The sequence below is a fragment of the Hordeum vulgare genome, chromosome 7H (assembly GCF_904849725.1).
Source record: "Hordeum vulgare subsp. vulgare chromosome 7H, MorexV3_pseudomolecules_assembly, whole genome shotgun sequence".
Taxonomy (NCBI): Eukaryota; Viridiplantae; Streptophyta; class Magnoliopsida; order Poales; family Poaceae; genus Hordeum; species Hordeum vulgare.
In genome coordinates this window covers 549154100-549172337 of record NC_058524.1, presented here as the reverse complement: position 1 = coordinate 549172337, position 18238 = coordinate 549154100, and the positions used below count along the sequence as shown (strand labels likewise).

At 44.4% G+C, this 18238-nt stretch overlaps 1 protein-coding gene and 1 long non-coding RNA gene across 4 annotated transcripts; both read right to left on the bottom strand.

Annotated features, from left to right (window-relative positions):
- Window positions 1-2177: 2177 nt before the first annotated feature.
- LOC123409269 (putative disease resistance protein RGA3) lies at window positions 2178-11122 on the bottom strand. The gene is made up of 3 exons (XM_045102216.1): window positions 10752-11122; window positions 10597-10646; window positions 2178-6214 (listed from the first exon to the last, which is right to left on the bottom strand). The coding sequence occupies exons 1-3, from the start codon at window positions 11120-11122 to the stop codon at window positions 2427-2429; spliced, it is 4209 nt and encodes a 1402-aa protein (XP_044958151.1). The 3' UTR covers window positions 2178-2426.
- Window positions 11123-12038: 916 nt separating this feature from the next.
- On the bottom strand, window positions 12039-16717 carry LOC123411217. Of its 3 annotated transcripts, XR_006613203.1 has the most exons (6): window positions 16051-16717; window positions 15892-15977; window positions 14151-14277; window positions 13940-14054; window positions 13764-13843; window positions 12039-12482 (listed from the first exon to the last, which is right to left on the bottom strand). It is a non-coding gene; the product is annotated as an uncharacterized LOC123411217 (long non-coding RNA). The 3 variants fall into 3 exon arrangements; XR_006613205.1 differs by lacking the exon at window positions 15892-15977 and having other exon boundaries at window positions 16051-16711; XR_006613204.1 differs by lacking the exons at window positions 15892-15977; window positions 16051-16717 and having other exon boundaries at window positions 12039-12507; window positions 14151-14614.
- Between the last annotated feature and the right edge of the window lie 1521 nt (window positions 16718-18238).

Sequence of the window (18238 nt, the reverse complement as noted above, 5' to 3'; positions counted from 1 at the left end):
TTCAAATTCCTTGCCTTCTTGCAGCACTGACATCCGCTCGCTAGGATCCGAGACCGCGACCGGCTTCAGTGCTATCTGAACGCGCTGATGACGTTCGCCCGGCGGCTCTCCGCTCGCTCGCATGCTGCTTAGCTTGCCTCTACGATGGCATTTTCTGTTTCTTTTTTTTCTTGGGCATGACTGTGATGTTGCCCCCAGCGTTTTCATGTTTTATCACTCTGTTGGGCCGTGGTTGTCTCGATGCTAGAATATTTGCTTTATATATAAAGCGGGGCAAAAGCCTGTTTCGAGATTGGGTGTAACGAGTTTTCCCAAGTTTGTTTGGTTCATGTTCAAGGAATCGATTACCATGGCTGTACTCTTCTTGCTCGTCCATGTTGCTCGCCGTCCGCCATCCTCCCCCTGTAGATGGTCTGCTCTTGCTTGTCCCCAACCGATGAGGATCAAAAAGGCCGCCGTCCGTCCCCAAAGTCAAGCGCCGCCGGCCATCCCCGAGACCACGCCCGCTGACTGTTCGGATCTTGTGCCCCGCCGGCCGTACGCGAAATAAAGTGTCGTCGGCCGTTCCCGAGTTCAAGCGTCGCCGGCCGCTCGGGTCTTGTGCGCCCCGGGCCGTCCTCGAGCATGTGCGCCGCCGGCCGCCTGCGATGTCAAGCACCGCCAGACCTTCCCGAACACAAGCGCCGCCGGCTACTCCAAACTCGACGGAGAGCAGGCAACAACTGACTAGGAGGAGTAGGTCGCGATGGAGCGAGTGCACTCGAGGGAGGGAGGGGGTCGTGCCTGCGGGCTTGCGGGGGAGAAGTGCGCTTGGAAGGGAGGAAGAAGGGGTCGTGCGGGGAGGAGTGCGCAGAGAGGAGGAGGGAACGGTACCGCAGTTACCAGTGGGAGGTGGGCGGTATCGAGATGTAACTGGGCTGCACCCGTTTACGGGTGGACTTGTTTACTGTGTGAATTAAACAAACGCAGGTATCGTTTTCCCTTTACGGCGTAAAGAGAGGACGGCTGAAAATCTCTGAAACAAACGCCTCCTATGAATATATTTTAGTTTATTGAGCCCTGCAATTGTACTCTGATGGAGGGTTTTGCTTACATATATAAAACGAGACGGAAGTCCTTTTAAATAATTATACTATAATAGAGGATTTTTCTTCAAGAAAAAATCTGAAAAAAAAATGCATCACACCCTAGTTTTGAGTGAAAGTGATAAACTGACAGTGACACTGGACTTCGATCAGAGATAGGCCATGGTGGACACACTGCTAACTGAATTGCAGAGCGGACGAACAGAGCCGATAATTCATATAACAATCCAAATGAACCAAAGCTTATTTAGTTATTTGGACTCGCACGGTCGCACCAGCAGTAACCAGACGAGAAAGAACAACTTCCCTAGATCCAGGTACCATAACCCAATGGCAAAGGCCAAAGGCATCATTCGTCAACTGTAGTTATATTCGGATCCAATGAGTTTGGCTGCAGAATCAGCCAGATGAATTGCTGATGGAAATTGTAAACAAAATTGCCAAACAGTACGTACGGTCGAGTTGCTTAATCTAAGGAATTAGGAAATGTACTTCATTTGTTTTTAGAGAAACTGGAGTCCATTTGTGGAGACTGGAGTTAATGTTGCTCTATCAACTTCCACAGAAACGCAGTACAGAAGTTTCAGTCCTCTAGTAAACTCCAAAATCTCCTCAAAGCGATGGATATTTACATGAATAAAAGGATGATGACAAGTTGATAACACTCATCTGACAGAATCGGGGTGCAATGATGTCCAGTGTTGGAGCCAGCAAGCTTTCATTTTTGACTCTAAAGTGCAGTTTAGCTTGACTGTAATGTCAAGCTGATTGGACCATCAAACCAAATTGGTTTGCATGATTGCACTTAGCTCACAGCTTTATCCTAGCAAGTTCAGTAAGCAAAAAAATTATGTCCAGGGATCCATGACAAGCAGAAGTCGGATCAGGCAAAATATTGAAGTTTGCTTATCCAAAAATAAGGCATTACCCAAGGAAAAAAAGCATATGTGAAATCGGACTCGGGATAGAGAAAAAAAGGACAAGTGTCAAGACCTCTGATGGATCAGACATGGATTTGAGGTGGATCAAAAACAAGAAAATGGGGAAAAGTATGAAATCATGAAGAACGGTGAGGAACTTGTGTAAATGTTGTATGTAAAGTTATACTACTGTATTGATAATGATCAATATTTGGCTGAATAGTTGATCGATACATCTCGTCTAGTTACTGCCCCTTATATAGTATGAGGGGTTACAGAAAGTAACTTTAACTTGAAAATAAAAGTAATAATAAGGATGGAATGAATAAATGTTGACAGTCGTACATCTTCTGCCTTTGGGTTTCTTATCACTACAACTCCTCTTAGCAAGTACGAGTACCTGACAACAAGCCCTGAATATTTACCGCCTACCAGCTTCCCATTTGCATCCTGGAAGGGCGGCAAACTTGTTCCAATCTGGACCTTCCTTCCGCTGAAACTGCTCCTCCAGTGCTTGATGACATCTAGACAGGAAAAATGTTTCAAGTGATACAGGAAGACCACTCCGTGGCAGTGACCTCAGCCGGGGGCACCGGTCAATGGAGAGAACCCGGAGCGAATAAAAACCAGTCATATCAGGAAGCCACAATAAATCAGAACAATCAGTAATCGTCAGCTTCACAAGTGAAACAAGGTCACACAATTTTCGCAGAGATGATAGCCCATCGCAAGATCTTACAACCAGCTCTTTCAGTGTTGTTTGGTGGACTGCTTTAGACAGTCGCATAACTTGAGGGCACCGGGACAAATGTAGTTTCTGAAGACATGGCATGTCATCCAAGTACGGTACATATTCCAGATCATAACATTGGTCTATCTTCATCTCTTCAAGGGACAACAGTGCTTCTGATCCCTCAAAAGATGATATCCAATCACATTTATATATGTACAACTGTTTCAGCATCCTCAATAGGTGCAAGCTTACCGGTAAACCCGGTATCTCAACAGTGTCACATTCTATTAAGTGTAGTGTAACAAGTGACGGGAGATTCTTCAATAACTTGGAAAAAGAGGATGGTTGCAGGTAGCACCGTCTTAACTCGAGGAATCGAAGTGATGAAGGAAGTACGGTGGCCCCATTCTCACCCCACAATGTAGTAATTACAGAGGGGGTATTTGCCCGGTTGATGCCACATATTTGCAACTGTTTGAGTGATTTCAGATTGCTAAACACTGTGGTGGACGTGTCTACTGAATGGTTCACATAGATGTCCATATCTTCTATACACTCTAGGTGATGAGCATGCAAGACATGTAAGGAGCTTGATACCAGCCTACAAAACGATCTTGATAAATCAAGACTATCCATCTGAGCCTTAACTTGGATTCTTTCTTGGTCAAGAACAGCTATATGTCTGAGTGTACGAGGATGGGTAGGATATGATCTGAGCCGTGGACAGCCAGCAACAGAGAGGTGTCTGAGATTCTGCAACACTTTATCATTGTCCACAAGACACCACTCCAATTTAGGTAGGCGTTCCAGAAGCAATCTTTCCAAAGAAGGGAATCCAGCATGACCAAAGAACTCCTGACCGAGTGCTTTTAGTTCTTCCATTCGCCGCACTTCAAGAGTTCTGAGTAAGGGGAGATCCCCTAAAGGTGGAAGGACCTCCCATCTATTACAATCTCGTAGACAGATCAATTTCAATCTTCTCAGCCAATCAGACTCTAGCCAAGAAGGAGACTTGACACCTGGGTACCCACTGATAGTTAGCTCATCAAGATTGCGGTGCGGCTTTAATACATCAAGCACCTCAAAGCCCTTGTCCATATCATGAGCACCATCACATGATCCCCATTCTAGCTCCAACTTAGAGATGTGCTCCTTCAAGTCTAGATGAGACTTTGCAGCCTCCTCCCTGTTTTTTACATTCTCCAGAAACTTAACAGAAAGCTCTCCCCTAATCTTGTTTAGATCCTTCAGTTGTACCAAACTTTGCTCCTTCTTATTGACAAGGAATTCTCCAGAACCCTCGACACAGGGAAGCTGAAACACACCTGATAACATGAGAGTGTAAGCCTTCTCTACATCAACATGCACCAAGTTAATGAGCCTGCTAATGCTTTCAGGAAGCCTGAAATGACCTCCAGTAGTGTTCACTTCCCTCCTCAAATATTTCAGTTGTTTCCTCTTGTTTGAGCAAGATATCCTCGCAGAGTAACATGAATGATACAACACAAACAATGACTGTAGATGATTGAGTCTGGAGATTGTTGTAGGCAGTGGGTAATAAGTGCGTTGAATGGCTAGATAACGCAGGTGGATCAGATCATTGACAGCTTCAGGAAAGCTTCCAAAGCAGCACCCGCTTACATCAAGTACCCGCACACTCTTGAGTTTATTGAGTATATCATGACTTAAACAGACTTTGGAGCAGAACCAAGAATCATTCAGAATCATAAATGTACGCAATCTCCGGAGACCATCATAGTTCACAAGATCTCCCAGTTGTTCAGCAGACACAGACAAATGCCTAATGTAATGAGGAAACTCCCCAACGCTGCCATGGTCAACCCTGAAGCATTCCCCATTGGAAACATGAAGTGCGAGGTCATTCAGTGAATCATGCATAACGTAATATGTTTGATCTCCACAACGGAGCACTTGGAAAAATGATCGAGCTAACAGATCATTGAAATAGCCCCTTCCAATATCTTCCAAACTTCTACTGTTATTTCCTTCTAGATGAACAAGGCCCTGAGCTATCCACATCCGGATCAATCTCTTTGAATCAATACGGTAACCCTTTGAGAATAAACTACAATATGCAAAACACTGCTGTAGGTGTTCCGGCAAACTTTCATAACTCAAGTGTAAGATAGTTAAAATATCATTTGGATTGAGGACATCTTTTTGAAGAACATCCTCCCACTCTGCATCACTGTATTTTCCATTTAAATGACCACCAACAACCTTTAGAGCTAGAGGTGAGCCTTTAAGTTTTTGAACAATTTGGTAGCCTAACTGCTTCAACTCTGGATAACCTTCTGGCTTCCTGCTGCCAAATGCACATCGCCTGAATAGCGACCAACTATCATCCCTTCCCAGACCTTCTAAAATGAACAAGCTTCTAGAATCCAGCATTTTTGCAACCAATTCTGTTCGGGTTGTCACTAGAATCTTGCTTCCCGTCATACTTCCTGGCCTTGTAAACATTTCCTTAATAGGAGCTATTATGTCCATCCACCTTTCTTTGTTGATGTGTTCTCCATATTTCTCATCATACCACACATCATCCAACACTAAGAGAAACCTCTTGCAACGAAGTCTCCATCTAAGTTCTTCCTGGAGCTTGCTAAAATTAAAATTGGCCAATTCAGCATTCTCACCACCAGTTGTGTATGCTATGATCTCTTTGGTAATTCTAGTTTTGTCAAAGTTATTGGAAACACTAACCCACATTCTCACGTCAAAAGAATCCACGATGCGGTCATCATTATAGATCAGCTGGGCCAGAGTAGTTTTGCCAATGCCCCCAACACCAACAATAGTGTGCACCTCTGTCCTTAACTTCTGGTGAATACTCAGCAAAGATTTATCGGATATATACAGCAGCTGACCCACGAGTTCATCTATCTCCTTTTCTCTCCCAAAAATCGCATCTTCATGCAAAAGGGATCCGGTAATTCTTGCTGGGACACACTCTAGAGACTGAATGGGGTTAAAACCCTCCAATGCCATCACCCGGACAAACATCTCTGCAGAAGCTCTGACCCTTTCCAAGCTTTTGAGGACCTTCCGCAAATTTGAGCTGAACTTGTCAATGTTAACCAGACGCATACCAACAGAAAGAGAAGAGGAGCCTATGCGTCTGAGCAGGCCTTTTGGCTCAACCTTTTCTTTTAAAAGCATATAATCAAACTCATCCAAGACATCTTCTGCATCAGAGACTGCATCTTTCATCTGCTGCAATAACAACATCTGATTTATGTCCACTACATGTTGCCTTTCAGCTGCTCCAACTACGAGCAGTATATCCATTAAAGTGGCCTCCAAATTCTTGAGATCAGATAATATCCCAGATTTCCAATTGTACTGGCTTGACATATAGGACTGCACCAAAGAAACCATCCTTCTAATAATAGGAGAAACAACCCATCCTACAGCACTGACTGCTGATACAGTAGCCATGTAATCAAGGAATATTCCTGTACAACATAACGATTAAGTGTTTGTAGTATGGGGTGGATAACCAGTTGCAACATACAAATAAATATTGCACAACTACTTAATATTCAGAAACTTGCTTGCCACAGAGGATCAAGTAAGCTGTAGACCACATATCCAACATAAACTAGTACTACAGTATAAAATCAACTAGTGATCTTTCATAGTCACACTTGATATGTTTGACACACTTCATACTGTGAACACTTTTGATAGTCTCCATCAGGTCTTGCATATCCATCTAAGACTACCTTTTCCAAGCCCATTAAACTAGATGGCTTGTTGCAATGTTTTCACCGAACTGGAGAAATATTATAGCACTTCATAAGTGTATGCACTGACAGAACGTGCAGCACGGTGGTAAAGACCCCTAGGGTTGGGGCTGCCTGCCAACCAGAGCGGGTTTCTTCCCTCAAGGGTCGGATTTTTTCTTTTAGAATATAGAATACGGTGACGGAAACATCATTTCTAAAGAACTACAGTTAATTCCCAGGTTCCTGCGTGCCGGAATTCACATGAGGCATTGATCTGTCATCCGATGGCTCGCCTTGGAAGATACCGGTTCGCCAGCGATGACTGTCCTCGTCCCTCGATCTTCGATCTAACGGCTAGTACTGTACAAGTTTCCGATAAAGCATGTGATCGGTTTTGCTTTTCTTCTTCTTTCACTGAGTTGTAATGGCTATAAAGCCAACCCTCCTTGTCATTTTGGGACTATCTTGATTTGTGTCGGGTGTAAACCCTAGCCGTCAGTGGCGAGCTAAACCTACTTTCCCCTTTCATAAGCAATAGAACCTTAGTTTGAGCTCTCCAATCTTCTTTGAAATTGAGTGATTTAGTGTTAAATTCCTTCATTCAGAACTTAAGGGTTTGACGGGACGATTGCTGACTAGCAGTGTAAAGTGACCCAAACATCGCACCTCACTAAGGCCTTGTTTGGTGCGCAAGGTTTGGGGAGGTTTCTAGGGGATTATCCCCGAGGGGGCCAAAAAACCCACGATTCCCTGCATGTCCATTTGGCGGACAGGGTTTGTGGTGAGCAAACCCCTTCAATCCACTCAAATCCACCTCAAATCAAGTGGTTTTGAAGCATCGAGGGAGGGCTAGTGGAACTCGTGCAATGGGGATTCAAGAGGATTGGGTGGAAGAGAGGGATTCACCAAATCCCCTAGAATCCCCACCTCCTTGGGCTTTGTTTGGTAGAAGTGGATTGGGGAGGTTTGGGGAGGAGGGGATTTGAGGGGGTTTGGTGAATCCCTTCCTTCCACCCAATCCTCTCAAATCCTCGAGGCTTTGCTTCCACCAGTCCCTCGAGGAGGATCCTGAAACACATGGATAGGAAGGGATTGAAGGGGAACGGAGGGGATTCGGCTAAGCAAACCCCTCTTACTAAATGGACGTCCGAGGTTCTATGGAGTTTATGGCCCTTCCGGGGATTTTTCTCTCGAAACCTCCTGAATCCACTTCTACCAAACGATGCCTTGGGGGCTTGAAAACCACTTAGGCCTCGTTTGGTTAGGAGGGATTAGGAGGGATTTCAGTGGATTTCCCTCGCGTGGGCCCCACACCTCGCAAAACCCCGAGGGCCCGTTTGGTGTGCGGGGTTTCCTCGGCCCAATCCCTCTCTTACCCCTCCGATCCCTCGCTTTCCACGCGCTTCAGAACCCTCGAGGGTGGCCTCGTGGATCCGTCACACGACCCCTCCTCTACATGCTGCCAGCCACCGCCGCCGCCGTCTGACTCCTCCTCGACACCCTGCCGCCCAACCCCTCGACGCCGGCAAACTCCTCCGGCGACCCCAACTGGATTTTTCCCCGGTCGTAAGTCATTCTCGCCCCTCCCCTCCTCCCCCTCCTGTCCCGATTTTGGCGATCTGCGTTCGATCCGTCGATTCCGCGGTGGGTGCTGCGGAATCCGACGGACGGATCGGTCTGGTCCTCCGCTTGTCCAGGTGTCCGTCGCGTCGCCGTCCCTCGCTGCCGCCGCCAGCCGCTCGCCCAACCCGGCGCACCCTAGCGCGTTCCCCATCTGTACATATAGGATCGATCGACGCCTCGTCCGCCTCCGTCCGTCCGCGCTCCGCACCGCCGGCCGGCGCCCCGTCGTTAGCAGAAGAGCTAAGCTCACGGGACTCCATGAAATAGGGACGAACCAGCACCAGTGTACATGAGGCCGGACAGCTGGGCACCAGTGTTCTTGAGAGGAGAGCTGCCAGTAAAATCTATGCAGTGTTTCGATTCAGCACCTCAGTTTCTGGTCATGTCTATTTCACTAGGGTACTGCACAATTGATTTGTTTTGTGCTTATATCAGGTCTGTTTTATCTTGCCCGCCACTGTAAGCTTTCTTGACTGGAAGAGTTGGGTTGCATTTCTGTGGTTAAACATGTCGATTGTCAGTAATTTCCTTTAAAATGATCAGTGTTTCCGCTTGCATAAGATTTTTCATACAGGATTGGTGTATAATCATTACCTTGCACCCCACAACAATCCCTAATTGCAGTTAGGTTTTATTAGCTCAATAGAAGAATCTAATGCGTGAACATGTTTTTCTCTCTGTGATGGAAAACCTTCATTCCTTATCTGGTAAATCTTAGGCTGCCTGGTATTTCTGCTATACTACTGTACTGATGGAAGTCAAACAGACCCGACCCAACATGTCGGTCAGAGAAACTGATTGAACACAAATTGAAACTGTTTTTCTTTTCCTTTTACGGAATCTGTCTGATCTACTTTTAGCAGATGAGTTGGCATGCTTCTCTACTGTTTGGCTTCCATCCCTAAAATATTTGGTACATGACTGTTGACCATGTTAGTCAGGGTAAGGTGCATAAGACATTGATGAAGTCAATATGAGCTATTCCCATAGAATGAATTAACTTGTACTAATTGCTTGGTGAGTTTGATTATGTTAGTAATTCTGCATTTCAAGTTCCACATTCTCGTCATGACTGTTCAATGGACACTGCTTTGCAAATTGAATATTATTGTTTGATTGATTGGTTCTGTAATGTGTTGTTCCTGGACCTACTTGTGCTGAGCTTACAGTAGTATCTACTGAAAGAGCTTCTGAATTTTTATCATATTGTCCTAACTCGAGCTTCCTGTTCGTGCAGATGCATAAGCCAGTGACTGCTGAAGACATGGCTAACATGTCAGCCAGGCAGAACCAGAACAGTTGACCAAGATTCATTACATAGTGAATCTGTTATTTAGTTCCAGCAGGTGCATCGTCCCAAGAACCATTCTAACAAGCAATCTACTACTCCGATGAACTTGGAATGTCGGAATTGTAACAGTAGTAATTAGCTGTTGGAGAGTGTTTGCCACCCTGTTGTTCTTGAAGAGGGAAGTCCTGCACTAAACGTACTAGTATTGATTTTCAGAACTCATGTGCTCTTTCCTGTTTTACAGACCAGCTCGTGTCAGGCTATCGATACATGTAATGTTGTGATTTTGTTACCAGTGATAACTTTTTAGTTGTCATGTCTTAACATGATGTTGGAAAAATTACATTTGTTTTAATATGATGTGGAAAATTATGCCCTGTAGCAGTTCAAATTTTTATTTGAAGACCTTTATAATTTTGTAGCAAACTCTTCTTGATAAAAGATTACATTTTTAGACGTTTCACAATATTGCATTCCCTGCCTACCAAACGTTTGATTCTTATAGAGAAGATTGTGATTGGAGGGGTTTGAGGGGTTTCAAGTGGATTTGAGGCCTCGTTTGGTTAAGGGGGATTGGGGAGGTTTTAAGAGGGAGGGATTTCAGGGGATTGGGTGAATCCCTTTGTTTCACCCAATCCTCTCAAATCCCCGGGGTTTTTCTCACTAGTCCCCCGAGGAGGGTTTTGAAACACATGGATAGGAAGGGATTGAAGGGGAACGGAAGGGATTGGGCTAAGCAAACCCCTCCTACCAAATGGACGCCCGAGGATCTGTGGGGTTTTTGGTCCCTCCCGGGATTTTCCTCTCAAAACCTCCCCAATCCCCCTTAACCAAACGAGGCCTGAGGGGATTGGGTGAAGAGGGGGATTCACCAAATCCTCTGAAATCCCCTCCCCTCAAAACCCCCTCAATCCCTTCCTACCAAACGAGGCCTTATGCCAAACAAGGCCTAAGGAGAATGCGAACAAAACAGACGATTTCTGACCAGGTCTCCAATCAGATCACATGTATTACAACCTATTTAAACAAGGTCTGGAAATATCGGCGTGGTACAGTAGTACAAAGAGAGTGTGAATCAGAGCGATGAGTTAGGCAAGACAAAAATGCACTGGGACAACGAACGTTGACTCCAGATCTCCAAGATAAACAGCCCAAACACAGCATACAGTAGCTACTGAAATGTGTGTGACAGTACCTGCTAGTCTTGATAGGTCGGAAGGATCGGAAGCCTGGACGAGAGAAACCCTTGATTTAACCAATCAAATGTGTGCGGAGGGCACGGGGCGACGGATAGGGCTGAGGAAATGGGGGGAAAGTTTGGGATATGGGAGACGGGAGGAGAAGGCCTACCTAATAACTGTAATTGGAGTAGTTGGCTTCCAGCTTCCACATGGAAAAGCGGCCACCACCCCACCCATAGCCCGCATCACGCGTGCGGCGCTAGGCGACGACGGTGGTGCCACTGCCATGGTTGGTGGCACATGGTGGACGAGGCGCGGCTTAACCCCGCACGGCGGGCCGGCGCAGGAACAAGCCGATGGCCAGGAATGTCTGCGCAGTCCCTCGCACCATCGCATGTGGATACAGAAGAGCGTCTCGCCTCGCCGCTGCTCAAGGCGGGCGTTGGGTTGTGTTCGGCTGTTCGCCGCCGGCGGGTGGCACGCATCCGCAAGCCCGGCCTGGCTCGATGTTAAAAAACCGAAGCCTGCACACCAGCACATCAAGCCGGCAAAAGATGGGATTGGGATGCAACGAAATCAAAGGAGTATTCTTTGTAGGGAAAATCTAAGTAGCGTAGGATGCACAGCCCACACGATTCCTTTCGGGGCAATGCGCGCATGTAGCTGGCAATAGACAGTTGGTACAATGCTTTTCTTTTTCTTCTAACATTTACTCCCTCCGTCCCAGAATAAGTGTCGCTGACTTAATATAAAATTTATACTAATTTAGTTATAAATTTGCGACACTCATTTTGGGAGGGAGCACTATGCAAAGTATTGTAGTACTACTAGTTAAATGCCCGTGCGTTGCCACGGGAAAAACAATAATTCCTGATGCATTTAACAAAAATTGACGCATAACAAATTATATTTTCATTTTTATGTTGAGTGGAGCACCATTATGATTTTGCTTGACAACAAATTGTATTTTATAATTTTATGTTGGGTAGAGCACTATTATGATGATTTTTTAATTAGGTATCTCACACAAATTTCATATGCTACTCAGTTAATTAAGATTTTCTTTGCCAAAATTGCACTATACAACATCATGTTTTGTAAATAGAAGGACAAATTATATCATGTGTGTATAGACATAATCGTAATGTCCATTCTAGTTAATTTAGGCATTCAAGACCAGTTTTATAAACGGCTCATATTTTTTAAGGATAAAATTTCAGCAAACCAGCCACTCATGTAGGCAAATGTGTGCTAGTCTTCAGCATACTCGCATCATGAAAATATCACATTTTAGAACTGAGAACCTTGCCATATTAATCCAACATATAACACAGACATAATACACGACACTATGATCAAGGGAATCACCTAACAACTTCTAAAGTGATCTCTCCACCATCAGATATGAAAGTTATCTCACATATTCTAAATCTAGCCCAATGTAAAGAAACTAAAATTACCATCATACTACTATTGTCTGAAATTTAGCCAAAACTCAAATATACATAATCTGTCTTTTGAATCTGAAGTGAAATGTTGTCAGCCAAAGGACAACCACATTCTTCATCAAACATAAAGAGAACAATGGCAGGAGCTACACATTAACTAACATCCCAAAAATTAATCAACAATTTGGAGTGGATTTGAAAAGAGCACCAATCAACAAGAGAAAAAAACAGGGAGCACCAACCATTGTCAAACATTCTCTGGGTGCATTTGTTTCTTGCCTTCTGCACTACTAACAAAACGACAGTATGCATGCCACTGCAATTTCAGTCTTTCAGTTGCATGATGATAATAAAGAAAATGATCGGTCAAAGAAGGTTGTCGATCACTTGCTGGGAATCATCTTATCTTTTGCCAAGCACCGGTGATTTGTCTCATAACCTAGCTTCCATTCCTGTCATTTTAGCAAAGCCTAAAATCTGAAAAGTAATACAAAAGCTATGAAATAGTACAAAAATAATCATACATAGTAATTGTATAAAATGAATCTTTTACCTTATCACTCTATTATGACTCCAAGCATAGTATAAAAAAACGACCTACTAATTGGTAAACATTTACAAATGGAGCCTACTTGGTAAATGTTGGAATATCAAATAGATCATCTCCGCTCCTCTGTACAAAATTTAGAAACTCTTCAAATGTATGCTTAAATTATTGAGTGCCACCAGGTTTAACCTAACAATATAGAGTACCATGCTATTCAAAGAAACAAATGCCATTATAGTAAGAGAAAGCCACCAAACACAATCCTTCTGGTTATGTGTCCTCTTTTACCGTAGATTGTGTGCCCTCTTCTATTGAACTGTAGTCGCAATTTATCTTTTCTATTTAGTTTTTTCCAAGCAGCCAGAGGAGATCTCTCTTTTCATTACGAAAAACAACAAGTGTTTCTCTCTAGTGCTCTAGGTTACCAGTTGACAACAAACATCCTGACACCTTAAGAGATATGCTAGAGAGCACAGTTGGCATATTTATCCACATAAAAACTTCATCGAGAATAAATAGCAGAAGTTGCATCAGTATGATTTTCTTGTGTTATAGAACTGTATTATCAACTCGTGCGCATCCACAAGATGTTTGCAACATAATAAAATCGATAAAAATACATTCATTCATACTTGAACTAATGTTAGTTTTAATCAACATAGTGAAACATGCTAGTGTCCTAGTGGCTACTACTGAATGTAGGCATGCACAATGAAACTGATAGTGTCCTGTTCCCTGGGTCATGCTCTATGTAATGCCACTGAAATGATTCAGAGTCCAAAGCATGAAGGTAGATACACTCTCAGTAATCCGAGGGAATTACAAGGATACATTATGATCAGCAACATGACTAACTCTATTTCAAGCAAAAATAATATCTGGTAAACTTCATTAATATAGTTCTTTGCACTAACAAAAAAGGGTAGAAATACGAATATTTGGGATGTGGTCAACCAATTTTGCTTCTCGACATCACATGAAACTACCCAAACTTACAATACCTTTTCCCTACAGGATTTACTAATGGGATACAAGTATAAATCATAGAGCGCTACGTGTTGTTTCTCACCATGCATTACAAATGGTCAAAAGGTTGAACTGGACAAATGTGTATAAGATAGTGCTTCTCAAACCACACCTCTATTGGAGAAGCAATAAAATCAGCGCTCGCATTAAAATAGATTACCTCACAGAGAGAGCACACAAATTCTTCCTTCTTGATTCTCTTCTTTACCCAGTGGGTTATACCCTTGTAACAGGATGAATCTGCATAAGAAGTACAATTCGTCAGATTAAGGATTACGATAAATGTTTTTTGCTCTTTAATAGTGGCAAGAACAGATAAATGTTTTTAAGGATTACAATTCATCAGAACGTGAGGAGGTCGACCATCACGACATTCGATACCAGCACAAAAGTTCTTCCTTCTTGATTCTCTTGTTTACCGAGTGGGTTATGCCCTTGTAACAGGATGAATCTGCATAAGCAGTACAATTCGTCAGATTAAAGATTACGATAAATGTTTTTTTCTCTTTAATAGTGGCAATAACAGATAAATGCTTTTAAGGATTACAATTCGTCAGAACGGGAGGAGGTCGACCCATCACGATGTTCGATACCCCTTTAATAGTACAGATAAAGCAAGTGGTACATGGATTAGCCGGGGAAGTGCATGATGGTCATCAAACTGCGGCTAAGACCTGCATGACCCAAAGCTTAAAAATGATCATGGACGAACAAAACAAAGACAAATTGGGAACCAGGCAGCTTAATTCGATGCAAACTCAGGGGCTATTCCTTTGTATCCAGCTAAACCCATTTTAATATGACAAACACACACAATGGAAAAAAAGCTCAGGAATCAATGACCCATAATTCCTATTTAGATCCAAATTAGTGAAATCATTCACACTCCTCCATCCTGCAAGTAGTATTGTAGGCAAGACTGGTAGGCATAAAAGTAACGAGACTCAAAGAACTATTCTCATGTTAAACACAATTTCAAAACTTGGCATGTACCGTTTGGATTGACCTATATGTGTATTCTATGGGGGGGGGGGGGGGGGGGGGGGGGGGGTATGCATCAGACAATAATCTATATGTTTTCATAACACCTAAACAGAAGACTGAAACCTGAAAGTTTTTCCATAGGACACCAGCCTTGTTACTGTGAACTAAAATTCACAAACAAACTTCAGTGGCTTAGCATTGAATGCAGAACCTCAAAATAGACCTAGTAGATTAGCACCAACAGAAAAGATATATTTTAGACATCACAAATAAGAATATGACATATAATGGCTAGTAGATGGGGACAGTGAGATGGATGTTTAGAAATTGGCTTGTGGTGGAAAAGTTGGAGCTAGGACGTGCTTATAAATGCTTATGATTGTCTTCTTAATCCTTAGCAAAATGACATATAATCCTACTTCAATAAAGACAAAAATAGCAGCAAGCATGCGGGTTCTTTGGCCGTTTTGGGAGAATGGTACGACTTTCTTTGGACGTTAAGATTGCAACATAGAGTACTCAAGAAAATTCATAGTAAAATTGAATCGTTTTACATATTATGAACACTCAGAACAGATGACAAACCTATCAGGCGTCTATTCACTGTTCCAAAAATTGCATATGAACATTAGATGATAAAGTCACCAGAAAAGTTGTTATGTCTACTGAACATGTACCCCGATACTCATGGGTGCTTGTCTTATTGCTAAAAGTTTGTCTAAACCTGATGCAGATGGAGAGAATTGTAGAAATTCATGACAACGTCCAGCCCAAGGACCTAGAAATGCTTGGTACAGTCACCACAAAACATATTATGAGTTCTGTTGATGAGACAGTCCTGATCATTCCCAGGATGGCATGCCCAGTTTTCTTCCCGGTTCTGGCAGCATGTTGGAAAAACTTGGACTATTTATGAAAGTAGCTGAGGAAGAAGAAGAGGATGAGCCATGCAGTGTACCCAGCAGCAAAGTTGCAGAGGAAGCAAAAGTCAAAGTCAACTAATGTCTGTTGACATGTTGGAGCCTTCTCGTTAAAGACCGAACAATCGCCTGTTTCAGCTGATGAAGACATGGGGAAATAGCTAATGATGCATCGCATGGGGAAATTGCTGATGATGCTTCACATGGGGAAATTGCTGGGTAGCCGTACACATATCAGACATAATTCCCTTGTCAAATTTGGTGTCGTTGGAGGAGTTAAATCATGCGCTTGCAGGATGCACTCCCTTAGATGGGAGGATGGAGATCGAGGCAAGCATGTAATCCTGCACGCCCTTGGAAGGGAAGATAGAGATTGCCACGCACCGCCGCGCTCGACCCTGATCTGCTTCGCCTCATCGTCCGCTGTTTCCACGCCGTTCCCCGCCTCCGAGAGCCATGCCGCCGCCGTCCTGCTACCGATCGGATTGGGAGAGCCGCTGCTCGATCTGTTTTTACAGGGAGGAGAGGAATCGGGGCACATACCTGGATCAGCCGACGGGAGCTGCCGCCGGACCAGAAGAAGGAATCTGTGTCGCCCTCCTCTGCTTCTCTTCTCTCCATCTCACCCCCTCTCTCCCTCGTTTCTTATTCCCAGGAGGCCGAGCCGCCATGGCCGTGGAGCACCGTCGCCGGCACCCTCCACTACGCACCACTGCGCTCGATCCTGATCTGATCCGCCTCGCCTCGTCGTCCATTGTTTCCACGCCGTTCCCCGCCTCCCGGAGCCATGCCGCCACCGTCCTGCTTGATGTGCGAACTACGTGTTGTTCCCCGACGGAGATGGCGGAGAGGGGGCCATCGGATCGGGTTGGGCTGGCGTCATCGCGTCACCCGGGCATGGTAGATCGGTGCCTCGCTTGGAAGTAGAAGCGGCGACCGGCGCTCGAGCGGCGCTTAGGCCGGCACCGCCGCTGTGCTCCATCCTCTCTCCCTCTTATATTTCTCCCTTGGATGGGATGAAACTGGAAGACATCCCCTACGCTGGATCCAGGCAGCACAAAGGAGTGGATCACGAGGAGTTTAGAGCGGGATGGGGAGCACATGCGGCGATGGTTGACACAGATGCGATCGGGACTCGGCTTCTCGGGAGAGAAGGGGGCGACAGGGTCGGGGGTGATTGTATCGTGGGTTGGTGAGGCGACAGGAGGTCGAACCATCTGATTGAACCATCACCAGGTGGCTGGGGATAGCCTTTTTTTTGTTTGGGTGTAAGGGTAGGGTTATCTTTTTTTTTGTTTGGCTAGGGTGGTTGGGAGGATGGATAACCGGCCAGCTCCCGCGGCGCCCGCGCCGACCGCCTCCTGCGCCGGCCGCCCTCCCGCACCGGCCGCGCCGGCCGCCTCCCGCCCTCCCGCGTCGGCTGCCCCAGGATGGTTGCCACCGCCCGCCCGTTTTTGGCGGTTGGCCACATCCCTTTTTTCTGGGAATATTCCCAGCATCTGGTTGACTCTGTCCCTCCTCGCCTCAGATCCAAACGCATGGCAACCACAGAAAAAAGTGGTTATCCCTGTCCCTGGGAGGATATCCCTCCAATCAAACACACCCTAAACTGCTATAGGAAAGAGCACTGGGGTAGGTGGTGCCACGAAGAAGAGGGCATTTGCTGCCGTGCTTACTAGTACTACTCATTTGCTTGAAAATATATTTTTATTTTCAACCTGCTACAGTACACAATCAGGTACATGCATAATTTAGCTTTACAAAATAACCGGTCGCTGGTTAGAATTTGAATGGCAAGGGCTACAAAATAATGTGACAACTAATTTTTACAACAAGTGACAAGCTTATATGAGACAACTGAATAGAATTAAATTGACGAATACAACAAAACACCATAACAGCTAGGTTTTAGAACAATCGACAAGCTTTTCATGATACAACATGACAACTAGGTAGAGTTAAGACTCGTAAGTACAACAAAACACCACGGCAACTAATTTTTACAATAACTGGCAAGCATTGTGAGACAATATGGTAACTAGGTAGAATAAAAATGACAAGCACGACAAAACATTTGTGGCAACTGGATTATATAACCACAGACAGGTTTTATGAGACAACATGACAACTAGGTAGAATTAAAAATGACAAGCACATCAAAATATTGTGGCAGCTGGATTTATAAGCACCGACAAGCTTAGTACAGGAACAACATCAAAATATTGTGGCAACTGGATTTATAAGCACCCACAAGCTTAGTACATGAACAACATAAAAAATATATGGCAATTAAGCTATTTTTTGCCAGACAAGTAAGTGGTTGATAATATGGCAAGTGAATGAACAAAAGTGGCAAGTACGGACCGAAAAAAATGTCGAAACATATCAACATGGGATCTAGTTTCGAAGATCTCGCAGCGACAAAGTCAATGGTGAAAACAGACCATCAATCGAATTAACGGTTTTGGAGATAAAACTTTTTAAATTTCAAACATTAGAAAAAAACTTGATGATATCATTCCATGCACCCACGGTGATGAGAGAAAGAATCTGCGACAGCATGGCAGTACTTAGCTTGTCGTTGTTTTCATATAGGGGGTACCCTGACGGCATATGCCATGGGATGGCTAATGAGGTGAGGGTAAGGCTGTCGTGGACGATCCGGGACGGGATAGGGTAATAGCACGCGGTGGTTTATCCAGGTTCGGGGCTTTCCGGAGAGATAATACCC